This window comes from Lepisosteus platostomus, chromosome 23 (assembly GCF_059453375.1).
Source record: "Lepisosteus platostomus isolate fLepPlt1 chromosome 23, fLepPlt1.hap1, whole genome shotgun sequence".
Lineage (NCBI taxonomy): Eukaryota > Metazoa > Chordata > Actinopteri > Semionotiformes > Lepisosteidae > Lepisosteus > Lepisosteus platostomus.
Window position 1 is genome coordinate 5,694,189 of NC_142633.1, and position 27,856 is coordinate 5,722,044.

The 27,856-nt window shown below is 43.2% G+C and overlaps 1 protein-coding gene and 1 long non-coding RNA gene across 9 annotated transcripts in view; one reads left to right on the forward strand and one right to left on the reverse strand.

Annotated features, from left to right (window-relative positions):
• LOC148641902 (uncharacterized) lies at positions 1 to 25,597 on the forward strand. 7 transcript variants are annotated; one of them, XR_015929667.1, is made up of 7 exons: positions 1 to 674; positions 3,873 to 4,108; positions 15,289 to 15,468; positions 16,097 to 16,136; positions 17,935 to 18,165; positions 20,908 to 22,632; positions 23,295 to 25,597. It is a non-coding gene; the product is annotated as an uncharacterized LOC148641902 (long non-coding RNA). The 7 variants fall into 7 exon arrangements; XR_015929668.1 differs by having other exon boundaries at positions 20,908 to 21,217; positions 22,530 to 25,597; XR_015929663.1 differs by having other exon boundaries at positions 15,710 to 16,136; positions 20,908 to 25,597.
• The window catches only part of LOC148641903 (uncharacterized), a 21,176-nt gene continuing 9,621 nt past the window's right edge, over positions 16,302 to 27,856 (reverse strand). The window contains exons 1-3 of one of the 2 annotated variants that reach the window (XM_088617418.1): positions 26,706 to 26,880; positions 18,869 to 19,018; positions 16,302 to 18,113 (exon numbers count right to left, since the gene is read on the reverse strand). In XM_088617418.1, the coding sequence (XP_088473544.1) occupies positions 16,909 to 18,113; positions 18,869 to 19,016 (1,353 nt within the window). In that variant the 5' untranslated portion in view covers positions 19,017 to 19,018; positions 26,706 to 26,880 and the 3' untranslated portion in view covers positions 16,302 to 16,908. Of the gene's footprint in view, positions 18,114 to 18,868; positions 19,019 to 26,705; positions 26,881 to 27,856 lie in introns of those variants that run through there. The other variant, XM_088617419.1, reaches the window with a different exon arrangement.

A 27,856-nucleotide genomic window follows, 5' to 3' on the forward strand; every position in this document is an offset into this window, starting at 1 on the left:
TTAATGACGAAGCGTCAGTTTTGTTTTGCTCCCAAGCTGTCTCCCTCTGCTCTCCCCGTGTCTGCGTGACGTTTTTTTTCTGGGTGCTCTGGTTACCCCCTGCTTTCCGAGGACATAACTGCTCGACTCGTTAACCCCGGCCTGTGAATCGTGCCTTTACGTGTGGGCCGCCCTGTGCTAGCCTGCAGTCCCCTGCGTCCGGGATGAGCTTCTTGTTGCTGTGACCCTTACCATTCAAAAGCACCTTTCTGATGCCGGGTGGATGTTTAAACAGCACCCAGCTCTTAGGAACGTTACGGTAGAGGTGGTGATGTCATTGGTCACCGCACGGGCAGTTCTAGTAACCGGCAAGGTTCGGAGGACAGCGTCCTCAGGGGTAGTCAGGAGGCGGACAGGGCGCACTGCACGCTGCAATAACAGGGATGCAGCAGGAGGGCTGTACTGAAGGAGCCGGGGAGGCTGCAGTGACCATAAACAAAACTGGTAGGAAGATGCCGACTGGCCACTCGCTGCTCACACCGCTGAGAGCAGGCAGAGTAGTGACGGTTTTATCGGCGGGGTGGCACCGACTCTGGGAGCTGCTGGACCGGGGATTAGGAACTGATAGGCGGCCGGCGAAGAGCTGAAGAACCAGGAGGGTAGCGTAGCAGCTGCGTACCAGCGAGAGGAAATGGGTCAGAAACCGTAGGTTCCGCATTCAATCACTCGCCTTTCTTATTATTTTTTAAAAAAAAAATTTATTAAACATATAGAATTCACAAATACAAATACAACAAGAGGATCAGAGTCATGTACAAGAGAAAAAAAACGTAGCAGAAAAAAAACATTTAACTATCAGAGGTAATTAAGTAATAATGTGATCAAATTGTATATTTTAAACGTATCTTATTTTCCTTGCTTTAATATTTCTCAATTATTTATAAACTTTAGTTTCAACATGCATGTGTTCTCTGTAAAAAATAAAACTCAGCACACAGTTTTTACAAAAAAAAACGTTTTTCTTTTAACAACATTTCGAGTACCTCTGGCATTCATGAAAAAGACATACACAAAAGCAAATAACTAACTCTAAGACTGTCTAAACTATTGAGTTTTTCAAAGAACCAGAACTATAACAGTCCTTAACACTTAACTACACCATTCCAAACTAACACTAAATAAACATTAGTATATACTGGTATAACAAATAAAACCAAACATAATCATTAACTGAGCAGTCACTGGGAACGAATCTCCTTCCCATCTACAAAGGCCCTCGCTCCCACAAAGTAGGCTCTCCTCCCCTCTCTTCTGGCAGCTTCAACCTGGGGCCACAGCTGGCTCCTGGTGCTCCTGTCCGCGGCGGACAGGTCCTCTGCAAACCTCAGTTTGTTCTCATTCACTCATTCCCTCTCGCCGCTCGCCACAGCGTGTCCCTCGCCGTCCTTTTGGTGAACTGTATTATAATCGTTCTGGGGCGCACTTGCCCAGACATGTTCGCTCTCCCGAGCCTGTGAACAAAGTCAATGGCCGATATCACGTCCTCCTGGTCCGGCAGGGTCCTTTTACAGATACCCTTCACTGTTGCAACAAGGTCCTTATCACGTTCCTCTTTAACTCCAAATAATTTTAAATTCCATCGTCGACGGTATCTATCTACATCGTTCACTTTCAATTCAAGTTCTTTAATATGCTTTTCTTGTTCGGTATTTACTTGTTTAAGAACTTTTACTTCACTCTTTAAGTCTTCAACCTCTTTAAACACACAGTCCATGGACTTTTTAAGACCTTCGATTGCGACTGTATTAGATCGAATCATTTCCTTCAGCTCACCCATGCTCTGTGCCATCATGTTGAAGATGTTGGTCTGGAGCTAATCACTCGCCTTTCTTAGAGCAGGCTGTTCAGTTGTTCGTTTACGTCATCAGTATTCCAGTTTGAGCTCGACTCAGAATGAGTCTTATCTGATTAGCATTTATTCTAATGTAAATATTTTAAAAGAGTCATGACCTATGTGATCTTCACTAGTGATGTACATAGGTACATACTGTAGGTACATTATTACAAACTGTTCAACTGCACCATTTCAGGCATGTTCATAGGACAGATATAAGACAATACATTTTAGTAAAGTTCAGCCAGACTCGATTACTAAGTTTCAGCAGCCCTTGAAGGTTGTGTGGGAATGACTGTTCCGATCAGGAAACCTGCATTGTTGTGTGATGAGCTGATTAGCTTTTACTAATGGCGCAAGAAGTGTTTCTTTATACTTTTATGTAAGGGCACTTTTTTTAGATTAGTAGGGTTTAGCCAAGTTAGAGTGTATCTGCGTAAAGCTGGGATCCCAAATAGTGAAACTACGGGCTTCCAGCAGATAAGGGGTTGTTGTGGGAGTCGAACTTTATAAAATCCACTTTCAAGTTTCTGACAGATGGGGATGTGGGGCTGTATTGCATCGTGTCTGTCAATACAAGTGGTGTTGAATAAGTTGAGGGAAAAAAGCAGTTTATTTTTAAATAAACATTCCCGTTATGTTATTTCTGTTCCAGCTGGTTTGGGAAAAAGCCCAGTACTGCATGATTTCCAAGTGGCCCCTGTAGATCTCTCTGTATTTTGTTACCACTGTATTTGAGCATTTGCTTGCAGTCACACTAGACAAATCAGGCAATTTTGGAAAGTGGTGACCAGAGATTTTGTTTCCTGGGACTGAGAACTGGAAACTACAGCTGCCTGTTTGCATGTGTGTGCTACAAAGAATGAATGGTTTCATCCCAGCATTGCATAATAGCGAGTTGCATAGATATTTTACACATCATCAGGAAAATAATGTCGAAAGTGAAATATATTTAAAGAAATTAGACTCTTCACCTCCTGTGCACTTTGCAGTTAGGATACCTTTCAGCCTTTTTCCCTCTTCTCCGATGGGCTTGCTGCACTGGTCACCACAAATTATTTCTGATCTCTGCTCCTGAGTTCAAGATGTACAGGCAGGTGAAAAATAAGGCAGCTGTGTTTTTCCTTCATCGTTTTCACTACCGCAGAACGAAAATCACAAAATTACTTTTTAGTAATTACATTCAGTGCAATAAAGGCTATGTAATGTCACTAGTGAAGATCACATAGGTCATGACTCTTTTTCAGTATTTACATTAGAATAAATGCTAATCAGATAAGACTCATTCTGAGTCGAGCTCAAACTGGGATACTGAAGTTCTTTCACAACTGCTCATGATTTTAACCTATTAGGAAATATTTGATAAAATATTTTCTAAATAAACTTTAATTTCTTCACGAGTTACTTTGAATAAATTAAACAAGCTCCGGATAAATGCATTTATTCTGAAAGGTTACAGCCTGTCAGAATATCATTCCTATTCTTCAGGCTGCAGGTACATCAGTACTGTGCTGTAGGTTTTAGTAATATTTTCATTCATACAGAGTTGAAGCATTTACTGCCACAGGGTGGAACAAGGTGAGTAATGGATACAAGTCTGAACAGAACAGTGTTTTTGCATTAATCCCTGGAATGTACTTGCAAACATTTGGACGATTTTTTTTGTGTTTATTCAGTTTTCCTTTTGCTCTTTTCACTCGCAGTGAGCATTGGTCGTAAAACGACGAAGAAACTGAACAGAGAATATGACTGACGCACAACCGTGTGATGCAACTTTTATAAATACTTCCATAGCTATTTCATAGAAAAACACAGTGTTTTGCAAAACACTTTTATGTTCTGGAATCAAATTGTTTTATAGTGTAATAAATAGCTCGTGCTTTGGTAGTGTTTAACAATACTTGTACACACTGCCTATATCTACAAGAAGTTAATAACTCATCTTCAGAGCTACCAATAAGACTCTTATTTTATCCTCCTCTCTCGTCTTGTCTACTAGGCTCTGTAGAGACCGGCGCTCTGTGTGACAGAGTAGAATGGGCTTCCACAGAGCAGCCTGACTGCCAGCAGGCATGTGGACCTTCAGGACCAGGACTCGGATCCATGGCTCTCATAAAACACAGCGTGGACCAAGCATGGCAGCCAATCAAGAAAGAGAAGTTGAGTCTTTTCACATGATGGGGCAGTGAACTGAGCCGCGTGGAGAAGCAGTCAGTAACCTGAAAGAGGAGACAGGTCTGAAAGGACTCTTTAAAATGGAAACTACAGTGACTTCAATGTAGAAGTGTATAAACTAGATCTAGAGCACACATTAATACCATGGGGGCTATTGCCTTGTGTCAGAGTGGAGTTAGAGGTGAGAGCAGGCAGGACACCAAAGCACACGTGTTTCCTTACTGGAACCTGTGAGGACCAGGGCAGTGGAGTCCACTTGCCATTGCTGGAGCGGTGTGGAACAGAGAACACACACAAGAAAGACATACGGCTGCAACACCTGCATGGCAAAACATCTTGCAGAACTGAAACTTCAAAAATTGAGAAGCAGACTTACATAACAAAGAGACTGTATTGCTGTATACAGTGAAGGAAGACGTTTGCTCACAGATGATCTCTTAATTCACATCAATGAGTGCTCTCACTCTGGGGAGAGTCCCTACTACTGCAGCCGGTATGGGACGTTTCTTAATTTAAAGTTAAGCCTACAGATATAACAACCAAATCACCCAAGAGAGAGACCCTACTGCTGCAGAGGGTGTGGGAAGAGTTCCAGTCAATGTGCAACCCTCAAAGCTCACCAGTGCATTCATACAGGAAAGAAACTGTACAGTTGGTTCCAGCGTCAGAAGAAATACAGTCACACTGTAAAAGACCTAAGCGTTCATGCGGGACACAGATGTTCAGTGGCTTGCAAACCCTTTGAAAAGCCAAGCAAATTCACACAGGAAAGAGATTACATTATTGCCCCCAGGGTATCAAGAGTTTCTATTGATAGAGCACCTTCCAGAAACACTGCTGAACTTACACTGGTTATACTGCTGCTCCCAGTGTGGGAAAAGGTTCATTTAGATACTGTGGTGTCGCCAGTGGAAAACAGTTGTAAAAGAGATGTAACTCACACCACACTGATCTTCTTTGTCCTTCGTCCGTATGTTTCCCAAGTCCGTTCCGTAATCCGTTGCCAGTATCCTTAAACGATCCAAATTTCCGAGCCCGTGTGTCCAAACTAATCCAAACTAATAATTTAATTCCTTCCAGCACAATCCTAAACCTCTCCTTCCTCCTAAATGGCTTGGCACCTCAATACCTGTCTGAATTTTTATCGCCCTACTCCCCACCTCGCAACCTCCGCTCTTCAAATTCTGCCCTCCTTACTGTCCCCCAAGCCCGTCTACATTGTATGGGCGACAGGGCCTTCTCCTGCTATGCCCCCAAGCTCTGGAACTCCTTGCCCAAGGATATTAGAGAGTCACCTTCTCTAAACTCCTTCAAATCCAGACTCAAAACCCTCCTTTTCAGAAAAGCCTTTACTTAACTGGTTCCATTCTTCACCCCTCTGCTCTTCTTAATACCATCTTCCACGGTCTCCTCTATTGTTATTGTTGTATTGTTGTAATTATAATTGTGTCCTGTCTTGTGAAATTTTCTTATTTATTGTTGTAGTCTTCTTATCTATTGTTATTGTCATCCTGTAAAGCGCTTTGAGAAGCCACCTTTAAAGGCGCTATATAAAATAAAGTTTATTATTATTATTATTAAACGCTTTCACCTTTTCGGCTTCCGCGCCGGCTCACTGCTTCTGGGACATTTATATTCTGTTTCCAGACGCAGTTCACCTGTGTCTCATTCTTTCGCCGCATAGATCTTTTCCAACAGCGGGTCAGCTGGTTATCCTTGGGGGCCATCTTGCCTAGGTCTATATCTAGTATATCCAGTGTTTCGTTACGGAAATACCGGTTATAAATGACCCTACCCCTGGTCCTCTTACATTCCCTCCCCCTGAGATCAGCCCCGTCCTCGGGCAGTCTAGAAAAAAATAAACAGTGCATTCGGGAGAGGGCGTCTACATTCCCTTGTTTCCTTCCGGGTCTATATACCGTTTGGAATTGAAACCTTTGAAGACTAAGTCCCCATCGTGTAATTCATTTTTATCCATATTTTGTAACATCCACGTTAATGGCGCATGATCTGTGTCTTCCTAATAAATAATACCTCAAATAGTCCAGAGCCCATTTTATTGCTAGACATTCTTTCTCTATGGTAGAATAGTGTTTTTTTAACTTGCGACTAATATATAGAATAGGATGCTCCAGTCCATCAATTTCTTGCGAGAGTATGGCTCCAATTCCAGTGTCAGAAGCATCAGTTTGTACCATGAAAAGTTTATTGAAGTCCGGTACCTGTAAGACAGGTTGAGAAGAGAGAGATGTTTTTAAGTCTTGAAAGGCCCTCTCTTCCAAGTCGGTCCATTTGATTTTTTCCGGAGAAATCGTCTTTGTTAAATCGTGCAAAGGTGCGGTAATGGAGGCAAACCCTGGAATGAAACGTCGATAATAACTCACAAGTCCCAAAAATGTTCGGATTTGCTTCTTTGTAGCAGGTTTGGACCAGTTTTTAATTAACTGCACCTTCTGCTCTTGGGGCATGATCAATCCTCTCCCGATTGTATAACCAAGATAATTGGCTTCCCTCGCCCCCAGACAACATTTATTTGGGTCGGCTGTTAGTCCTGCTGCTCGCAAAGCTCCAGTCACTGCTTCCAGGTGTTGTAGATGTTGTTCCCATGTCGTGCTATGGATCACAAAGTCATCCAAGTAGGCAGCTGCAAAATCATGATATGGTCTCAGAATTCGGTCCATTAATCTTTGAAACGTTGCGGGAGCGCCATGCAAACTGAAGGGTAGGACCCTATACTGATATAGCCCCTCAGGTGTGGCAAAAATGGTCTTGGCTTTGTCTTCTTCGGCCAGCGGGACTTGCCAATATCCCTTCGTAAGATCAAGGGTACTGATGTATCGGGCGTTGCCTAATCGCTCAATTAGTTCATCAATACGGGGCATGGGGTATGCATCGAACAGCGAGATCTCATTTAACTGTTTGAAATTGTTACAAAATCGAATAGTTCCATCCGGCTTGGGGATCAGAACTATCAGGCTCACCCATTCGCTATGGGATTCTTCTATTATTCCCATTTCTAGCATCTTTTCCACCTCTTCTTTAATCAATTTCCTTTTAGCTTCAGGTATTCGATACGGGGGTAGTCTTACCTTCTTCCCTGGTTCCGTGGTAATCTTATGTCGTATAAGATGGGTGCGACCAGGTGTCTGAGAAAAAACATCTTTGTTTTGGGACAGGAATTCTTGTAGTTCCTCTTTCTGAGCCAGAGCCAGGTCTCCCATGGCTACAGCTCCCGTTTCTTCTTCCAAAGGGTCAGGGGAGAAGTGGGTGAGCAGAACTTCGGTCCCATGCCATTTTTTCAATAAATTGATGTGGTAGATTTGATGCTGCCGTCTTCTGTCATGTTGCTTGACCTTATAGTTGACCGGTCCCACCTTTTCTACCACCTCATAAGGACCCTGCCAGGAGGCCAAGAATTTACATTCTGGGGTCGGAACTAATACCAGTACTTTATCTTCTTCTTCTTCTTCTTCTTCTTCTTCTTCTTTTTCACAGCCTTAGTCCCAGACTGTCCTGGGGTCAGCTGCTTTGGTTGCTCTTCTCCACTTGTCTCTGTCGAGCACATCTTCCTCACTCACTTCACATACCTCCATATCTTTTCTCACACAATCTATCCATCTCTTTCTAGGCCTGCCTCTTTCTCTGTTACCTTCCACCTCAAATTCCATTACCCTCTTTGTTACTTCCTCAACGTCCCTCCTCATGATATGTCCATACCACCGTAACCCCGCCTCTCGCATCTTCTCAACCACATCCACCACCCTACATCGTCTACGGATTTCTTCATTTCTGATCTTATCCTTCATTGAAATCTGCAGAATCCATCTCAACATCCTCATTTCAGTTCTTCTCATCAAGTTCTCTTCCCTCTTTCCAACTGCCAAGCATTCAGCTCCATATAGTAGTACAGGTCTAATCACAGTCTTGTACATTTTGCACTTTAACTTTCTAGGAATTGTCCTGTCACAGATTATTCCAGTTATTTCTCTCCACTTGTTCCATCCAGCTTTCACTCTTTGTTTTACTGCCTCCAGTGTTTCTCCTCCCTTTACCAGTTTTGATCCAAGGTATTTAAAGCCATCAACTTGTTTCAGTTTTCCTCCATTTGTCTCCTCAACATTGGTCATAGTATCTCCTCTTCTCTCCATTACCATTATTTCAGATTTTTCTGCATTCATTTTCAGTCCACCCTTTTCCAGACTCCTCTGCCATTTGAACACTTTCTCCTGTAGTTCTACTTCTGAATCTGCCATCAGTGCCACATCATCAGCAAAGATGAGTTCCCAAGGCACTTCTGTTCTTACCTCCTCTGTCAGTGTGTCAATAATGTTTATGAAAAGGAAAGGACTTAGTGCTGATCCTTGGTGTACTCCAACTGTGATTTCAAACTCTTTTGTCTCTCTCCGTTGTGTTATCATCTTCGTAGTTGCATCTCTATAGGTTGCTTGAACTAACTTCACCATGCTTTCTGGTACTCCTTTCTTCCTCAAGCACCAATATACCACCTCTCTAGGCACACAGTCATATGCCTTCTCCAAGTCCAGAAAGGCCACATACAGCTTTTTCCCTTTCTCTAGTGTCTTCTCCTGTAACTGTCTCATCACAAAAATGGCATCTGTTGTGCTTTTCCCCGGTGAGAATCCAAATTGTGAGTTGTGGATCCTGACTATCTTCCTGAGTCTCTTGTCCAGAATTTTTTCCAGGATTTTCAATCCATGTTCCAGAAGTTTTATTCCTCTATCGTTTTTACACTCCATTGGGTCTCCTTTCTCCTTGTAGATGGTAACCATACTGCTTTTTGTCCATTCTTCTGGAATTCTCTCTTCCTTTGCAATATTGTTTAGCAATCTCGTCAGCCACTGAATCCCCTCTTCATCGAGGTTCTTAAAGTGTTCTGCTGCTATTCCTGATGGTCCAGTTGCTTTGCCCACTTTAATCTCTTTGATAGCTTCTGTCACTTCCTTTACTGAAATTTCTTAGATTGGTCCACACACTACGTCTGCCTCCACTAGGTTCTCCCTCTCATTTTCTACATTTAACAGATTTTTGAAGTACTCCAGCCTGTGCTTGATCTGTTCTTCTTTAATCAAGACTCTGCCTTCTCCATCCTTGAGTACTGCCACCCGGATAATATCTTTTTTCTGTCTCGTTCTATGTTTAGCAATCTTGTAGATTTGGCCCTCTCCTTCCTTTGTTTCAAGTTTCTCATACCATTCTTTCCAGGCTCTTTCCTTTGCTCTTGCTACACTTCTTTTTGCTACCTTCTTTAGTCTCTTATATTCTTGTAATTCTCCAGTGCCATCTTTCAGTGCCTTGTATGCTTTTTTCTTTTCCTTCAGTGTTTCCTGAACTTCCATATCCCACCACCACTCTTCATTTTCCCTCGGTCTGCCTCCTCTTGTCTTTCCACAAACCCTGGTAGCAGCCTCTTCTAGGATGTGGCTCATCTCAGTCCACTCTTCTTCAACTGAAGGCTCCTCTGTTTCCTCTGTGTTGTTTTTCATTTCTCTCACCAGCCTGTTGAAATCTACATTGTTTTCTCTCAGTTTCCACACTTTTGTTCGTGCTGGGTGTTTCCTCTGCCTTATTCTTCGCTCCTTCAATATTGTGATGTCCATCACCAGTAGCCTGTGTTGTCTTGTAACAGCCTCATAGGGCAGGACTTTAGCATCTTGAACTTTCGCTCTATCAATTCTTCTCACTAATATGTAATCTATTTGGGTATCATGGCCTCCATTCCTGTATGTCACCTTTTGCTCATAATTCTTCGTGAACCCTGTGTTTACTGCAAACAATTCAAGAGCTTGGAGTGTTTCTAGTAGCCTTCCTCCTTCTTCATTTCTCTCTCCTAGCTCTCTCTGACCATGTTCATCTGGATAATCTGGGCATTTCTCTCCTAAATGTGCATTGAAGTCTCCTCCAATTACCACCATTTCATTTCCTGGGATTCTGCTAACCACTTCTTCGAGATCTTCCAAGAAGCTATCCTTTTCCTCCTGTGGTGTTCCTACCTGTGGTGCATATACAGAGATGATATTCCATAACCCACTCTCAAAAGCCACCTATACATTGATAATCCTAATTGATAATGTCTAACCACCCTCACTATCTTGTCTGCTAGGTCTTTGCACACTATCACCCCCACTCCATTCATTTTTGTACTCTTTCCAGCGTATAGAATCTTGTATCCCTCTCCTAGGTGTCTTGAGCTGTTTCCTTTCCACTTGGTTTCTTGCACACACAAGATCTCCACTTTTCTCCTTGCCATAGTTTCAACCAATTCTCTCCCTCTCCCTGTCATGGTACCAACATTCCAACTCCCCACTCTCATTGACTTAACATTCCTTCCAGGCCCCTTTACTTTGTTTCTTTTCTGTAGCCCCCACACAGTTTTCCCCACAGTAGCATAATTTCCATTAGTACCCTGTTGGGACACAGCACTAATGGCGGACATTGTTAACCCAGGCCCCGACCGATCCGGTATGTGCTTTGCGTTCTTTGCAACCATGGTTTTGGCAAGATGGTTTTACGTCGGATGCCATTCCTGACACAACCCTTTTAGTCGCCTCTTACGACAGGCAGGGATACCCAGGAGGTATTCTGATCCCTCTCCTGAGGGATAAATACCAGTACTTTGTCGCCAGGTTGAAATTCTCTTGCAATTATAAACTTGTTTTTGTTGAGCTGTGCTTTCTCCAGGTTTTCTTTCACAATGGGAACAATAACGTTTATTTGTTCTCTCATTTGTTCCACATGCTCGATGATGGTCTGTAAAGTTGAGGGTTGGTGTTCCCAAGATTCCTTAACCACGTCTAATAGGCCCCATGGTTTCCGAGAGTATAGCAATTCAAATGGGGAAAAACTGGTCGAGGCCTGTTGCACTTCTCGTACTGCGAACATGACATACGGGAGCAGCTGATCCCAATTTTTCCTATCCTTTTGCATAGCCTTCCTCAGCTTGCTTTTCAGGCTCTTATTAAAACGTTCGACTAGCCCATTGGTTTGAAGGTGATAGACCGAGGTTCGGATCTGATGTATTCCCAGTAGCTTACATAAGTCTCACATGACTAGACATGAAAGGAGTTCCTTGATCAGTTAAGATCTCTGTAGGAATTCTGACCCGAGCAAACAGTTGTTCTAGCTCCCTAGCTATATTTTTGGCGGTGGCAGCTCTCAACGGAATGGGTTTGGGGTACCTTGTAGCAAAGTCCACTGTCACTAAAATATACTGGTGACCTTTGGTGGTTCGGATCGGGGGCCCCACCAAATCTATCCCAATCCGTTCAAAAGGGGTTTCAATAATTGGGAGGGGAATCAAAGGGTTTCTATAATAAGGTTGTGGAGCAGTTTTCTGACACTCCGGGCATTCCCGACAGTACTTCTCAATGGCCTTATAGATCCCTGGCCAAAAGAACCTAGAGAGTAGTCTCTCGGACGTCTTCTTCACCCCCAGGTGTCCACCCAGGAGGTGGCTATGGGCCAAGTTAAGGAGCTTCATCTGGTAGGCCTGGGGAATCAGGAGTTGTTTCACTTCTTCCTGTCCCTTCTGCTGCACCCTATAGAGGAGATTATTTTTTATCATGAAATATGGGTAGCTCAATGTACTAGGATCAGTACACCACTTCCCATCGATTTTCCTGACATGTCCCCACCCATACTTCAAATTTCCATCTTCTAATTGGGCTGTCCCAAACCTACCACGATGTTCTGGTGGCTCCAGGTCTGGTAAATCCATATTTACGAATTCATCTCCAAGTCCAGTTCCTCCTTCTTGTGGGTCCATCTCATCTGGGACATCCTTAGGGGCGTCACCTCGGCCTTCCGGACAGGGAATTGGTCTTCGCCTAGCTGTTTGGACAGTGTTCCAAATTTGGAGGAAGTGGGGACAGTCTCGTCCCAGTACCACAGGGTAAGGCAACTGCTCAACCACTCTGACAGTTGAACGGTAGGTCCCCTGTTCCGTAGAGATGCTAATTTCTACTGTCAGATAGACCTTGGTATCCCTGTGAATGCAAGTAATGGGTATCCCCTCTGTTCCCCGGATCTCCAGTTCTCCAGGAAGTATTGTAGGTGTCACCAGGGTCACAGTACTGCCAGAGTCCAACAAGGCCTCGACAGGTTCTCCCCATCTCGATTTTCATAAGATGGGGATCCTTGCGGGTTGGGACCCGTGCTGTAAGGTAGTTACACTTGGCTTCATCTCTGGGGTCTACCTGCATGGGTTCGGACAGGCCGGGGCAATGGCTGACTAAATGCCCTTCTTCCTGACAATTAAAACATCGTCGGGTTTCTTTCCATGGTCGGGGCCTTGAGTCTGATCTGTCCCTAAGGGGTTTCTTAAACTGTGTAGGCCCTCGATAATCACTGTACTTTATCGGCCGATACTTCATTTCGGTTTCCAGACTCTTGGGGCTTCTTCTCTCCTCTTTTCGAAAGTCCCCCTTTTCCTCCCTAATCAGGGCCTCTGTGGCATGGTGTCTGTCCACTAAGCCCACTGCCTGATCTAGTGTCTGGGGATCCCCACCACTTTCCTTCTCAGATGAACAGGTAGACTCCTCACAAAGTGATCCAACACCACCCTTTCTTCCACCTGTCCTGGGTTTAATTCTTCTGGCTGGAGCCATTTCTTTGCCAGATGTATGAGGTCAAACATCTGAGACCTCGTAGGCTTGTCCATTTGGTATCTCCAATTGTGAAACCGGACCGCCCGTATTGCCATGGTTACCCCTAGTCTTGCCAAAATCTCCTTTTTCAGAGTCTCAGAATTCTCTGCATCTTCTTCATAATAGGCCTTTTGGGCTTCTCCAATTAAATAAGGCGCTACTCTCCCGGCCCATTGCTCCTTGGGCCATGCATTTCGAGATGCAGTTCTTTCAAATATGGTTAAATAAGTCTCCACATCATCAAGTTCTGTCATCTTTTGTAGCCCAATTTGTTCAGCCTGAACAGTGTCTCTCCCTGTTACTGGGGTCTGCCTGAATTCTTCCCCTAATCTTTGCAATTCTTCTCGTACTAATTTCTGCCCCTCTATAATTTGTTCGTTAGTTTCGGTTTGATTTTGATTTGCCTCCCGTTGAGCTTGGATAGCTTCTTGCTGTCCTTTTAAAGCCTGAAACTGGGCGAGGGTGGCCTGGGACAATTGCTGTATTAGCTGTTCCATTGTTTTTCTCCACACACACAAAGCGAAACCCACACAGCGAGTGCCCGCATCCTCCACCAATTGTGGTGTCGCCAGGGGAAAACAGGTGTAAAAGAGATGTAACTCACACCACACTGATCTTCTTTGTCCTTCGTCTGTATGTTTCCCAAGTCCGTTCCGTAATCCGTTGCCAGTATCCTTAAACAATCCAAATTTCCGAGCCCGTATGTCCAAACTAAAGGACACTCCCAAAGGAAAGAAAAATGTTTTATTTCTGTAGTTCTCTGTAGGATATTGCTTTGAACATCATAAACTACAGAGTGCTTCCAGGAACAAAATACCAGCAAGAATGAAACTGGACTTGTAACGTCTAGGATGCACTAGAAGCTGGAAACCTGAAATGTCTCTAGAGAAGGTGATCTCTGTGCACTTTGGTACCCAAAGTGATTGTGAGCAAATTGAGTCTCTAGATTACTTTGTAAAGAGGAAATGAATGATATTGTTGTGTACTGATATGGATGTGTAGATTGGCATCATGAGGAACAAATGAAAACAAACATTGTTACTTTAAAACTCAGGTTACTCTGATCAGGTAGGGAGCCAGATAATTCTGTCAGCTCTCGAGTCTGGCACTTCCTTTTTCAGAACAGCTAAACTCAAGTGTCAGGCACTGTACTTCTAAGGTCAACTGCAAAGGCAGATTTTAGGGAAGAGGAAAAGAAAGCTGATAGATTCATTATTGAAGAACTGAAACTTACAAGTGAGCAGTTTATGAAGTTTTAAAAGAATGTTTGGAAGGAGGTCAAAGTCCAATCTCACCATGTCTGCCCATGTTTAAATCTCATATTTGTATCTTGCTTGTGTGTTTTGTTTCACATGATGCGCGCAAGTCTTCACCTGTTCGAAGGGACCCCAAACTCCAGAGCAAGCCGCTGAACTCTACCCCGCATCTGACGCTGAATTTCTCCCAGAGTCATCATTCCTGAGAACTGCAATCTCCTGTCTCTCCTACATGTCTGCTCACTATTCCCGTTTTTCCATTATTCCAGCCTCTGTCTACCTCTATCCAGCCACACCAGTTGGCTCACACCTCCTAGAGTTGCCCAATCCATCTGTCTGAGGCTCTTCTCCTAACATGACACGTCAGGTCAGCCACACCAGTCCAGCCTTTCCCAACCTTTCTCCACACCACGGACAACAGCCTGCTCCCCCTGTGGCCTCACTGCCCTCTCCTTCTTCCTCATGCCATCCTGCTGACCACAGCACCTCCACAAGCACAGCACACCCGGGTCCAGCTTCTGTGAATCCCTTCTTCCCCTCCGCCGTCCCCTTCTGCCCCACTGGTCCCCTTCTCCTTTCTTCTCTTTTCATCTGTCTGAAGACAACGATTTCATGAAGAAGCTCACAGGTGGAGCTGTTGACCATCAGCTCCTCAGCCAATGCAAGTCTGTGATTTACCAAGGAAGCAGAGTTTGGATCTGAAAGAGGAGCAGTTAAATACCTCATACAGTATAAGCAGGGTATTAGTTTAGTGGAGATGATGCCAGACTATTTGTGGCAGAGTTTGATCTGAAGTTAGAGAGCTGCAATTAGGAGTCAGATGTGAAGTGACAACAATCGAAGAGAGTACAGTATGTTGATCAGGAAGCAAAAAAGGTGTGAGCAGCTTACTGAGTTGTCCTAGCACAATAAGCACTAGGATACATTGGACTTAAGGGAATTGGAGTTGAATGTTCTCAATAAAGTCCAAGACGTGAACCAACAACACTACATTTTCATTAGATTTCCCTCATTAATTTCTTTCAATATGCACATCTGTGAGTGTGGCATAAATGTGTAGTGTTATGGCTCTCAGCATTTTGACAGGTTCATGACAGCTGTGTGTCTCACCAGTGTGATAAAATGATGCTTAATTACATTTTAAAGCAAAAAGTATTCATTCCCTCAGTCTACAGATATATGAACAGTTAATGAACAGGCCTCCATTACAAAATTAACTATTGAAATTTTGTTGCATTATGTACGTTTAGAAAACGTTTTCTTAATGGTTATAAATGTCACACTTGTTAACATCATCTGTTGTTGATTGCTGTTGATTTAGCAGCAGGTTGGAAGTCCAGAGCCAAGCTGGAACCTTTCTGCCACCCTGCCACAGGGAAGATCGTGCTGACACCTGTGGACTCAGGGCAGAGTCAGCATGTGAGCCTCATCATGACTTCTTTCACTGGGGCTCATGCATGGACTTGCCCAACAGGTGTTGGCTGTGCAGTTTCTCTCCATGGTAAAAACAAACACTGCTGTTTTTCTCAGTATCACCTCATAGCATCATATTTATTTTACATTAAGATATGCTGTTTCTATTCTTATCAAGACATCTTCAAAATCTTCAATAATTATTTGCCGTGGAAAATTGTCTGTAGAAACATGTCTCGTCCAAACAGGTACATTTCATTATTGCCATTAATGCCTTATTTCTTACTTTCTGACCTCACATTAACTCTTTTATCTCTCAACTTCCCAAGATTACAGGTAAAAAATGCATCCCCTGTCACCTGCACTTTAGATCGAAGGCTGTTACATTGTCTGGATCACTTGTGCTCCTCCTTCCTTCACCACTCTACCGAGTGAGACCTGGGAGCACCGGTATGTGCTGAGCATGTTTCTGCTCAATGCAGCTGTGTTTTAGGTTGGAGTCAGTGTTTTTACAGTTTTGAGGCTCAAGGGAACACACTACTGTTGCAGCAGATTCACCTGGACCCTTACGAAATGCCTTGACGATTAAAACATTTGTTCCCAAAAGAGAAAGTTCAGAATGAGGTGGTGGTATTAGTTAAGTGCTGACTTCCAAATTAGCAAGATGGGTGGCCACCTCTTGTTTGTAATCTTTTTTTGTTTATGCTCTCTTTCAGACCACCCAAGCTTTCAGATTCCAGTCCAACGGTGCTCAAGGTAAAGTATTGTGTCTAGTTATCTCCGATCCATCTAATCTAAAACGAAATCATGAAAACAAACTTATTAGTAATTAGCTCAGAATGTGATCTACTGCTCAGGACTTTTTGGGCATTAGGGGCTGCTAATATTGGTCACTTGTATTATGGGTTCAGAAGAGTAAAATTTATGGGTTTTAATGCTGTCATTTTAATCTTTGGAAGGAAACAAAGCAATCATGGTTCACATACAATTTTGTATGGCTTTCGGATTATTGTACAGCAAAACTAGAAAAACGATTTCCTGTCTTACACAAATATAATTACCTTTCACAGCTGCAGACAGGGTTACACACACAGAATCACACCAAAAAGGAAAACACTCACTGTTTAAAAGGATATATTGTGAGCTGCAGGACATCAGTCTGGGAGTATTTTAAACATGTCTGGGTTTGCTGGGTGTACAGACAGTTCAAGCCAGTTTCATTAAAAACCCTCTTTTTTCACTCTTACATTCCCTGGTCTGTCTTTCAAGTTAAAGTTCAAACACTCAAAATACTTTATTGGTGTGATAAAGCCAACGTTCACACTGTATTCACCTCCATTTGTCTTTCTCTTTTTCCCATCCTGCCTACATCTCCTCTTTCTTCCCCCGTCCTCCACTCTAACTTTGTCCCCATGTCTGGTAGGTGTCTCTCCCTCTGTTTGTTCTTCAGTAGGGCTTTCTCCTCATCTCTGTGGTGCTCAGTAGTGGTCTCTCCCTCGTGGAAGTGTCTTATATGTCTTCTTCCCTTTTATTGTGGTGCGAACAATATGTCCGTGCTTTTTTGTGAAGGGTCCAGAGGACACGTCTCTCTGCCTGGAGTGTACTCAGAAGTCACTCCCCTTGTCTGCGTTGTGTGCTCGATACTCGTCGTTCCCTCTCGTTGAGGCGTGTTGAGTAAGTGTTTCAGGCCCCAGTCTGACAGCATCTCCACACTCCAAAACAGTGAGGTGTGGACAACAATGACAGGGGGGAACAAACAGATGGCAACACTAGAGAGCAGCCCCTTCAGGACCCTGTCCTGCAGGGAAACCTTCCCCCCAGGACTGGTGTCTGTGGAGTTGTGTCCCTGGAGTGTGCTTGTGTGAGCCATCTGGAGCTGCGTGGCTGTCCCAGCCCTCTGTTTCTCCCTCTGTGGGTTTGGCAGGCTAATGCGTGGTTCTGTGAAATATCCTGCGTGCGTTGCAATGTCGGGTTTTCCAGCTGCAGCGTGCTTGAGCTCCACCTCATCGCTTAAGCAGCCAGTGAACAAATCTGTAGCAGCAGTGTGTGCTTTCACTACGTGTACACTATATAGTGTGTCTCCCCATCGCACACCATGTGTGTTGTAGACAATGAGCCCTCTCTCATGGTCTGTCAGGGAGCCTGCCTGCCCTGTCTGGCTGTCCGTCGGGCTCCCTCGAAGTGCTCTCAGGCTCAGTGTGAGGACAAGGCACAGAGCAAGAGTGGGCAGGATCAGGCTGGGATTGCACAGGGGTCGTAAGATCGCAGTGATCAGGTTAGGGAGGCAGACAGAGAGAGAGCCACCATCCCAGAGACAGTCTTCCACCAGGTCCTGCTCCAGACCCCACTGTTGCCAGCCATGGAGGGCAGACAGGATCCAGACCAACAGGCAACATAGCAACCCAGGAAAGTGTACCACAGACTCTCTGTCTCCATCCACGTGCCCTTTTCCTTTCTTTCTCCTATTGTGATTACAGCCTTTTGTCCAATCTTTCTCCTGTATCGTGCCATGGCCTCCCCGTTTTCTTGTCTCTCTCTCTTCTTGTCCCTCCAGCCATGGGAGGGGCCAGAGCAGCCTGCAGACTGTCTCTACGGTGATGAGGGGTGTGGTCAGAACCAGTATGGCCCCGTAGGTGTGGCCAAGGAAGAGCAGGAAGCGCAGGGCGATGATGTCACCGGACACAGGAAAACGTGGCATCCACTGGTCAGCCAGCCAGAGCAAAGCCAAGAAGGCTGAAGAGAGAGAAAGGGGAGGCACTGCAGGTGTTAGCACACAGATAAGGGGGTAAGGGCAAAGTTAAAGTACATTATGTAATTCTCATTTACATTTCATGTGTTTTATATCCAGTGCCACTTCTTAAAAATTAGATTTTTGTAATATGTGCTTCAGAATTTGCAATCCAAAGTATTGCGAAAGAGAAATATCACTTTGTATTTACTGACATCTCTATTTCTAGTATTCTGAAAAGGTCAGTGAGTGACCAAGCAGGACAATAGGGACGGCAGCCAAAGAGTCAATGCAGACCAGAGGAAAAGTAACAGTCATGTCTCTGAGATGTAGCCTGCTGGAGCATAGTTGTATAGGCAAACATACAAAGATAATGATTCTGCGAGTGTTTGACAGGAAGGGTGACAGAAAGTACTCATCTCTGACAGCAAAATCAAGAAAAAACAGCAAACAGTCACAGAACGAGCTAGACAATGAGAGAGAGAAGTACAGAGGGTGACATTAGGAGTGGGAAAGCAGCAGGTCACAGACAGATAGAGGGTAAAGAAAGAGTGATGTCTAGAATGATTGGGGAATACCGAGAGAAAGTGGCACAGTAAGTGAAAGAGGGATACTGACAAGAGACGGCAACGCAAGAAGTGAAAAAGCGAGAGAGTGTAACAGGAAGTGAAAGAGGAAAACAGAGCTAGTGATGAGTGTGAGCAACAAGACAGAGAGCACGATACAATAATTTCAGTAAGGAGGGACTGGAGATCTGTACCTGTGACACTGACATCGGTGAACAGCAGCAGACAGTTACAGCAGGAGGCAATGGAGATCACTGGAGCTGTGACACTGGGCAGAGTGAGGAGGTTACACAGCAGCTTACATGCTCCCAGACGAACAGCAATCTCTAAAACGCCACACATCCCTGAGGAGTAGAGAGTCAGGCTGGTGATTTCACCTTTCCAGACTGATCTGTGAGCTGTATCACACAGCACATCTTTCAATCGGCTGTTCACAGTTTATTGTGCAATGTACGTTTCAGGTTTAGCACTTAAAATCGGTATACAATCAGAAACTATAGAAATGTTTCGAATCAGAATTCAGAAAAAAACAAGAGGAGATAACATTTCCCATATTCTAACATTATGTACTGAAATATTTTAAAACACGTTTCAGAAAGAAAAGTTCATCAAGAGCAGCAGAATTGACAGAAACATTAACTCCTGAGCGGGGCCCCTACACATCCGTTGCCTCTATTTCCTTAGTGTTTTTTGTGCTGCTGAAATAAATGGATTATCAGCCATTTTTTCACTGGGTACAGAAGCTGACTTCGGCGGTCAAGGTGCTGCGTGTGTCCTAACAGCATTTGAATTGGCAACCCCTGGCGTCAAATACATAATTCATTCTGCTCATTGTTTAAGCTGCCAAGTCCTTCGATATTGTCTTACCGTAGAACAAAGCATCTGCTCTGCTTTATATGAATGATCTACAGATCCCCCTGATAGGAATCTAGTGGCAGATATAACAATATTGTTTGTGTGGGTTTCCTTCTGGACAAACTGGCCCAGATTATATTATAAATTGTGAGCCAGTAGGTGTTTGTGTCTGTGTGTTCCCTTTGATGGACTGGCATCCTGTCCAGGGCCAATTTTCCCAGAAGCCATATCCTACCGTTTCTCAGGACTCTAGGAGGAAACCGGACCACCTGGAGGAAACCCACACATAGATGGGGAAAACATCAAACTCCACACAGACAGCCCCTCAGGGATTGAACCCAGGGCTTCAGCACTGCAAGGAAATGCATGTTCTGTCTGTTTCAAAATAGTAATGTGGGTGAAGTTAATGTTGGTGTCAGATTACTTAGGTGTAAACATCAGTGTGCACATAATATACAAAACTGAAACATCTGCCATTCCTGTCCAAATAGGGAACAATGTCTCAAAACCTTCTGTCTGAATTATAAATATTATCTTCCCTATTTTCCTCTGAGCAAATTAACATAATTCTGTCACAATAAAAACCGGGTGGTAAAATTAAAGTTAAAATTAGTGCAAAGCAGGAGATGAAACAGAAAACAATTGAAAACTGAAAATACTTTACAATTTAGATGCTAGTTTTGCAATAAAACATCTGGTTAATTATGGAGCCTGTAAACATATTGCCACCCTTAGATGTAAATCAGTATATTTATTTTTGAGCGTCCAATTTCCTAAGTAATTTAATAAGAGAGTCAGAAACAAGAGGAGGCCATTCAGCCCAAGTCCCTTTGGTAATTAGTAGCTTATTCTTTATCATCCAGCTGTTTCTTGAAGGAAGCCAGGATATCCACTTAACCTGGGCAGACTGTTCCACACACCCACAGCAATAAAGAATAGGCATTTGGGTGATTTCTTAAAATCACTGAAATAGCAGGAGGTTCAGCTAGAGATTTTTTTAGCAGTTAAAACTTGAAACTGCACTTTAATTGTAACCTTCTTTTGAATTTCTTTAGAAATGCCACAATTCACAAACACATGGGGGTTAGAAAGTCATCACCGTGAGCATGATTCTTTCAGAGTATGTGTCTTATTTTAATGTTTCTCCCGATTTTAAAAGCAGTGTTATAAATGTACTATTATATCATTAATTCATCATCAATTATTTTATTAATGTATCATTTATTTACCTTTGCTTAATAAATTTACATTTTAAAAAATATCACTATTTACAATTATTACTAATTGATCATTTATGTACTATTATATTGTTGATTTACTATTATACGGTATATAAAATGGATTTTTTTCTATAATGCCCCGATTTTGGAATTTCCAGTTGTGAGTTTCTAGAGCTCATGGCTGTGAACCCCGTGACCACAGGGGAGAAGGAGGATGTGTGGGTGACTCCTTCAGTCCAGCCTCCTTCCTACACATCACAGGCCTCACGGCCACAGGGCGTGTCCCTCAGCGACAGCACTGCCAGCCTGCAAGCACCTAGGAGGCCACAGGAGGGTGCTGTGTTGCCAAGACCTGAGAGAGCCCTGGACGACTGGTCCCAACCTTGTCCTCGGCCGGGTTCTGCTTATTGTGCGCCACCGCTGGGGAGTCCCAGTGACTGATAGTGTAGCAACTTTCAATAAGCACACGTAAGTGAACCTCGGCACTCTTTACTGTAACTTACTGAACAGTTAGAAACGAGCTCTCCGGCCGGCGGCAGTGCAGCGTGCTTGCCTACACTCACTTCACTAGCAAAAGACAACCGGCAGATCTGGATCTGACGTCAAGCAACACTTAATCTTTATGTTACAATAACCTACAACAGCTATAACAGATAGGGCCAGCAAAGTGATTTGACCCTGGTTTGAACTCGCGCCACCTGGATTATTCAACTCAACACTCAGATGGGTGAGGGGATGTGTCGTTACCAGCTGAGCTACAGGAACTTGGCACAGTTCAGTTTGAGTATGGCAGGAAAAACGCCACCGTCGTTCATTTTAGATAATTAACCTTAACTCAAGTATGTCTTGCACTTTAGCAATAGTATTTTTTTTGTTCTCATACAGAAAAAAGACACAGAAGTGTTTTTCAGCATGTGCTCAGCTTATCGATTAGTGTTCAAAATGACCGATTTAGAAACATCAGCTCAACTGCAGGGTTTTCCTCCACACCCCCACCCCCCCGAGTCTGATTCGATCAGATCTCAGAATGCAGGCTCGGCCCGGGTGGGTACTGTACTTATGTATAGGATGAAGCGAGTCTCCTCCTGTAAGCATGGAACATTGGGAACCTTTGGGATGAAAAGAGCTATATAAAAGGCTTTTTTTCCTCAAAAAAAACTTTGTGGTGCCAGCAAGGCAAAAGCTGTGTTGCGCAGTAAGGAATTGAATTGAAATTCAAGTCGCCACGCAGTTTCCAGGCCTGCGAAGAACTGTTTGGAAAAATTGAAAAGCACTCTGCCGCTCCAGTATTTCACTGCTCACATCATCCCTGTCAGTTTGTTTTGTTTGAAGATGAAACAGCCAAACTGGAAAAGCAGGCACCTTTTGTCTCCTGTTCACAGGTGTTATTCTGTGATACAAGTACAAGGAAAGAAAGGCACGGGTTCCATTCACATCCCCCTCTTTAGTCAGGCAGCTAGTTTTGTCCTTTTGGCATTTATTTAATCTCTGCCGTTTTTTTCATGACATGTGAAAATGGTACAAAGGTACACATCTCATCCCTGTATGCAGATAAGAGATGATCAGATATTCTGAGCCCAGTGTGAGAGAAGACATCATAGACCATTGCTATCTGAGCTGCTTGTCATTCTTACTATACGCTTATCACACCCAAGCAAGTTTCAGTACTCCAAACTGCTTTGTTTCTTTGTTCTGCTTTGCTTATCACATATCATGTTCTTAGTGGTACCCAACTGGTTTGGAACTGCAAGCTTTTTAACAACGCATCTTACTGCTGCAGCCCCAGCTCTACACAGAGAGTGAGGGCCTGGAGACACACCGATCTGTGAGAGCCACTTGGCATTTATCTTGCTGAAAGCTTTATCACAGTGCTGTACAAGAGGGTGAGTACCGATTGGAATAGCAGTGTGTCGCTCACTGATGTCACAGCATGAAGCTGTGGAAACCCTGGCTAGCACAAACTTAGAGGCTCTTGGTTAACCGTGTACCATCATCGATCACAGTAACCTAATATAACATGGCCTCGGGCTCAAACTAGTAACACCTTCACCGAACATCTCCAATACTGCTCATGGTTTCCCACAGTCGTCTACCGACCAAGCAGGTCGCCTGGCCAAACAAATGTGTGAACGCTGACAAAACGTTACAAGAATCCATGTTGGAAAAACTGCTTTGCAGTGAAACACCTCAAGATCATTCGCGAGCCAGCAGCATCTACGGCACACAGCTGTCAAGCCTCACCCGTTGGTACCACATCCACATTTTGGTCTGAAAATCTCACTTATTTGCCTCAAGTCTAATCTGATTAAAGGAAATGAAGTAATGAACATAAAATTGGGCAATTACCGTAGAGACTCGCCATTCCTTTAATTAACCAGTTTTTTTTCCTGTGTGAGGTAAATATAAAAAGCATGTAATCCCAGTTTCAACAGAAAAATCGTACGCATTAGGATTAGTGTTAGTAATCGAAAAAACACAGGGTTTCCTCGCAGCTGAATCATCAGGTCACAGACAGTAATTGTGTGTCTTTCGTTGCTCGTGACAGCTGCCGAGAGCCATCATGTGTGAAGAATCATCAGGGGAAGGGAAGCCACTTCATTTCCAACGTGAAAAAAAAAAAACTTTGCCTCAAACGAGTGAAAAATAATAAACAGCGCCTCAGTAGCAAGTGGATCAGAAATAATTGTTTTAATTGAGCATTAAAATGAAAACATACAATTGACCCCAGAAGTGAATAAGTTTATGGTGACCTCTACATATATTTCCTGGACTGAGGCTCAGCCACACCAGGGATGGCGACGCCTAGCCTGGAACATATGACCCAGCCTTCTCCCTGAAAATGACGCTAATCGAGTCGTTCAGGGGTCCCATTTTTTCTACTTTTCAGGTAAATCAGAACGGATCCCGAAACACTGAGATCTCAAACATCGCTCTGCTAGCGCCCAATAGATCTGATCAAGAGTTGTGTCTGCATTAAACTTTGGTTCCTTTTCCTAAAAAATGCAAACTGAAAAATCGATGGTCTGGACTGGTGATTTTGCATTTGACTCAAAGGAATCTGAATTTCTGGAAAAGAAGGACTGAATTGACCTGTTTAAAAGCCTCATTTATGTTTTTTGATGTTGAAGGACTCTGATAAAGGGGGCAAAAAGTGGCCTTTGTTTAATGTTTCATTTTCAGCCCTTTTCAGTGGTGATTTTAAAGGGTGACTGCAGTAAGGGTTCAAGATGATCATCTCATGTAATATGCGTGTGTGCAATAAGATTATAGGCTTGGATAAGACGTGAACTAAGAGGATGTGTCTGACAGAGACTAAATGAAAGAAAAAAAACAGACCAGATAGCTCCTGTGACATGTCTTTGTGGCCTTTTCGTATATTGACCTTCAGTGTTTCAACCCTGGCACATACTGTAGGTGTATTTGGGTAAGTAAGAGTGTCTTTTCCCCACAAAAGTCCCTTCAAACTGGACAGCAGTGGAAGATTCAGTGTAACAGATTGGTCTTGCAGATCCACAGCACAGCAGAAATGCCTTTCTAGATCTGGCTAATCCTGGGAGTCATTTCTTTTTTATGTGCATAGTAGAAACCTGGAGAATACCTGGTCCTCTTCTTGGGGTAATTATTTTGTTTTTTCTTGAACATGCAAGCTTTTGCAGTTGAACACTTGTGCATCACACTTAAAGTTCTTATTTATAGTGCCAGATTTCCCATTAGGCTCTGTTGGCACAGTACCTAGGGCCTACGAAGGAGGAAAACACTATATGAAATAACAAGCTTGCGATCGACTCTAGGTGCTCCAAATCAATAATCATACGCTATCTAGCAGCTGTTCTAGAAACTAGAAGTATCGAAGTGAAGGTCGCTCGACTTGCTCCATCAATCAAGTGGTTTAGCACTAGAATAGTTTAAAATGCAGCATGTCAATCAACGTAATTCAATTGGCGTTTACCCCTCTTTTTGCACATTTCGGAGTGAAAGTGCCTAGGGCCTACGAACGGTCCTGCTTGTTTGTGAGAGTCATGCACCCTTTAGATAAATATTAACCACCTGTCCTTGTGTGCCTACTGTGCTTTGGAATGTAGATCCGCAGATTGTTTGATACACAGGCTTTTACAGAGAGTAAGAGAAGCACTAGAGAATGCGTCATTTATTTTCATTCGTGGCTTAGTGACACAAAATTAATATCACTGTGATGCAAATTTTAATTTCAGTAACTGCGATGCCTCAGGGGGGTTCAGAGAGGAAATGTGTATTTCTGAACTCCACATTTTAATCACAAACCTTCACAGTATGAACTAAGGAACCTGTAATGTCCAGCACCTGGTTCTCCAGGCAGGAAAACCTCAGAATTTCCCCAAACCCCTCTTCAGTTGCAGTCTTATTTGCATCCCTGCAATTTCAAGACATGAAACAGAAACTCTGGCTCTCTCACTTCGACTGTGGTACTTTTTTTTTAGAAAATGATGTTTTTTCATGGTTTTTTGGTACAAAGAATTTTTTTCGGAAATGCTTGAGGAGACACATCAGCAGAAATTATCTGCTGACCCCTGGTTAGAACAGTTTAGCACCAGAGATGACTAATTATGCTCTTGCAGCCTTCTTACGTTTTACATTTATTGCTATTAAGCCAACCCCATATATTTTGAAGCTAGCTGGTGACACTGCAAGTGCATTTGATAAAAAATGTAGATATGCGACAGCAGATTTTATATGGAGAATAAAAACCGAGTACCTTCTCTGATAGTCAGAGAAAGTTATTTTCCTCTACATATAAACAAGTACATCTTTAAAGTATTTATAAAAATTTGGATTTATTTTTGTGTTCAATAAAGGTGATTTAAAAAACAACTGAAATGTTTTGGTTATTTTTTCAAATATTGTTTGGATCATAACAAATGTAGTCTAACAGCTGTGCATTAAAGATAAGATATAATCATGTTTGGTCAGTGTTTTATAGTTTACTTCTGTTGCACTTCAAATTCAAATAACTTTGTGCCAAGTTTGAATACAATGCATAGGACAACATTAATTTGTGGTGGAAATATTCATCTTCTGCAGCACATTTGAATTTTCCAACATTCAGCTGCCTTGTATGTCTTGTGAATTAATATCCCTCTGTGCACATGTTCTATCTTTAAATGGCACCATCAAAATTACATGACATTAAAACTGCTGCAGTATGTTGACTTAGTTTTGCAGTGTTTGTGAAGTGGATATCTTTACATATCACTGATAAAGGGAGAACTTCAAACATTGAGGAATATACACAGTCAGAGCTCAATTGTTCTGTGCACAGGTAATGTCCCATGCATGTTTGCGTAAGAAACCATATAACCATTGCTATAAACAAAACTCCTTTCAAACTAGAGCACTGCTTATTCTTGGAAGTATTTGTGGGCTCACATTATTTTTGGAAATCGCAATTCTGCCACATAAGCCTTTGTAGGCGGACCAGCATGATTGATTTCCCCAGTCTTTTGTTTTTGTGGACCAACAACAAAGTTGCGCGCTATCCTATTTCTGAGCACTCGCGGGTATGAGATAATGATGTCTTACAACTTCACGTTAACTGCATGATCGGCATCTTTGCAATTCAAGACATCAGTATTTTGACAGCCTAACCACTGCCAACTGACTTAAATGAACTGCGCCGGTTTGCATCCTCCCTGTCCCTAAGCTGCTCTAGACGGATGTGTACAGATAGGCAGAGAGGTGATGGAGTCAAGTTTGTCTCCCTTTACCGCTCTGACTGCTTCAGGTTCATCCACTAACCTGTAATTACAACTGCAGAGACAAGAGAGCGAGGGAGCGTGAGCGGCGTTAGTAAAAGGAGCACGATTAGGCACACAAGTGAGATGGAGAAGGAGGAAATACAAGTCGATCTGCTGAAGACAACAACAAAAAAGACGCATACATACAGAACAAAAATCGGAGCGATTGACCCACGCTTACGTACCTTCTCACGCACGAGGCTTCGCGATTTAAGAAAAGCAGTGGCGACTCCTCTATCCTCCCCGGTGTGTCTTACACACTCCTGTTTTTAACCCTCTCCACTATTAAATTCCGTGGGCGTGCCCGTACTTCACTTCGTCCTCACCTGGGGTTGGGGGAGGTTGTGTCAGTATTTACTCAGAACGGGAGGAACAGGTCTGGTGGCTCCGGAGTGAGTAGTGCTCTGTGTGTGTTGTGATATAAGTGAACCACCTTTACTGCTGTACTTTTTTTGGAATGATTTGTATCGTGAGATTAACTCAGGCGGCGTTGGTGCCCAAATCTTTTTTTTTTTAACTTCACAAGACAAAGAGATGTAGCATTATATTTAAATCAGGGAGACGCGGTAGGTAACAGCTGCGGGTCAGGGACCGCCTGTCTCTCACACCGGCTTCCAGGCAGTATCACTCTGACTGCAGAGCGACCCCCCGGCTGTTCCCACCTGTGCGGGAATTTCCCGTTCAGCTTCACCTGGACCTGCGAGACACCGCTTACGCTCAACAAAGACACAGACGTTTACACCGTTAACATTCCTGTCAGGTACAAAGTAACACACAACAATGGGAAACTTTTTGCACACTAAATCCCTGACGTATTTAATTCCATCATAATCGCGGTCAGTGTAAACTGACGTGGACGGACAGTATCGTGCTGTTAATGTGGTGTTATGTACGACTTAGTCTTGTAGGTAATATGTTTATAAACATCGTGAAGACCCGTGAATTATTGATCAGTAAAGCATGTAATCCGTTCCATTAAGATAACTCGATTTTTGCTTTCACAGGACCTGTAAAATGAAAGCAGGGTATTACAGTTGAATTGATCAAGTAAAATACCCGGGTGTATAAACAGATCGCCTTGCATAAAAGTGTCAACCAAGTTAATAATTATAATAATTAATAATAATAATTGCTTACAATTATATAGCGCTTATATATCTCTTTTCACAGAAATATACCCCAGTGTGGTTTTAGCAATGCAGACTGGACCGACAGTTGCTTCCCGAACTGTCTAGACTAAAACAGTATTTTAAAATGCTCCGAGTATAACGTGTTTTTGTTCAATTTAGCTTTAATAAACACAATACATTAATAATAGTTATTAATAACGCTATCC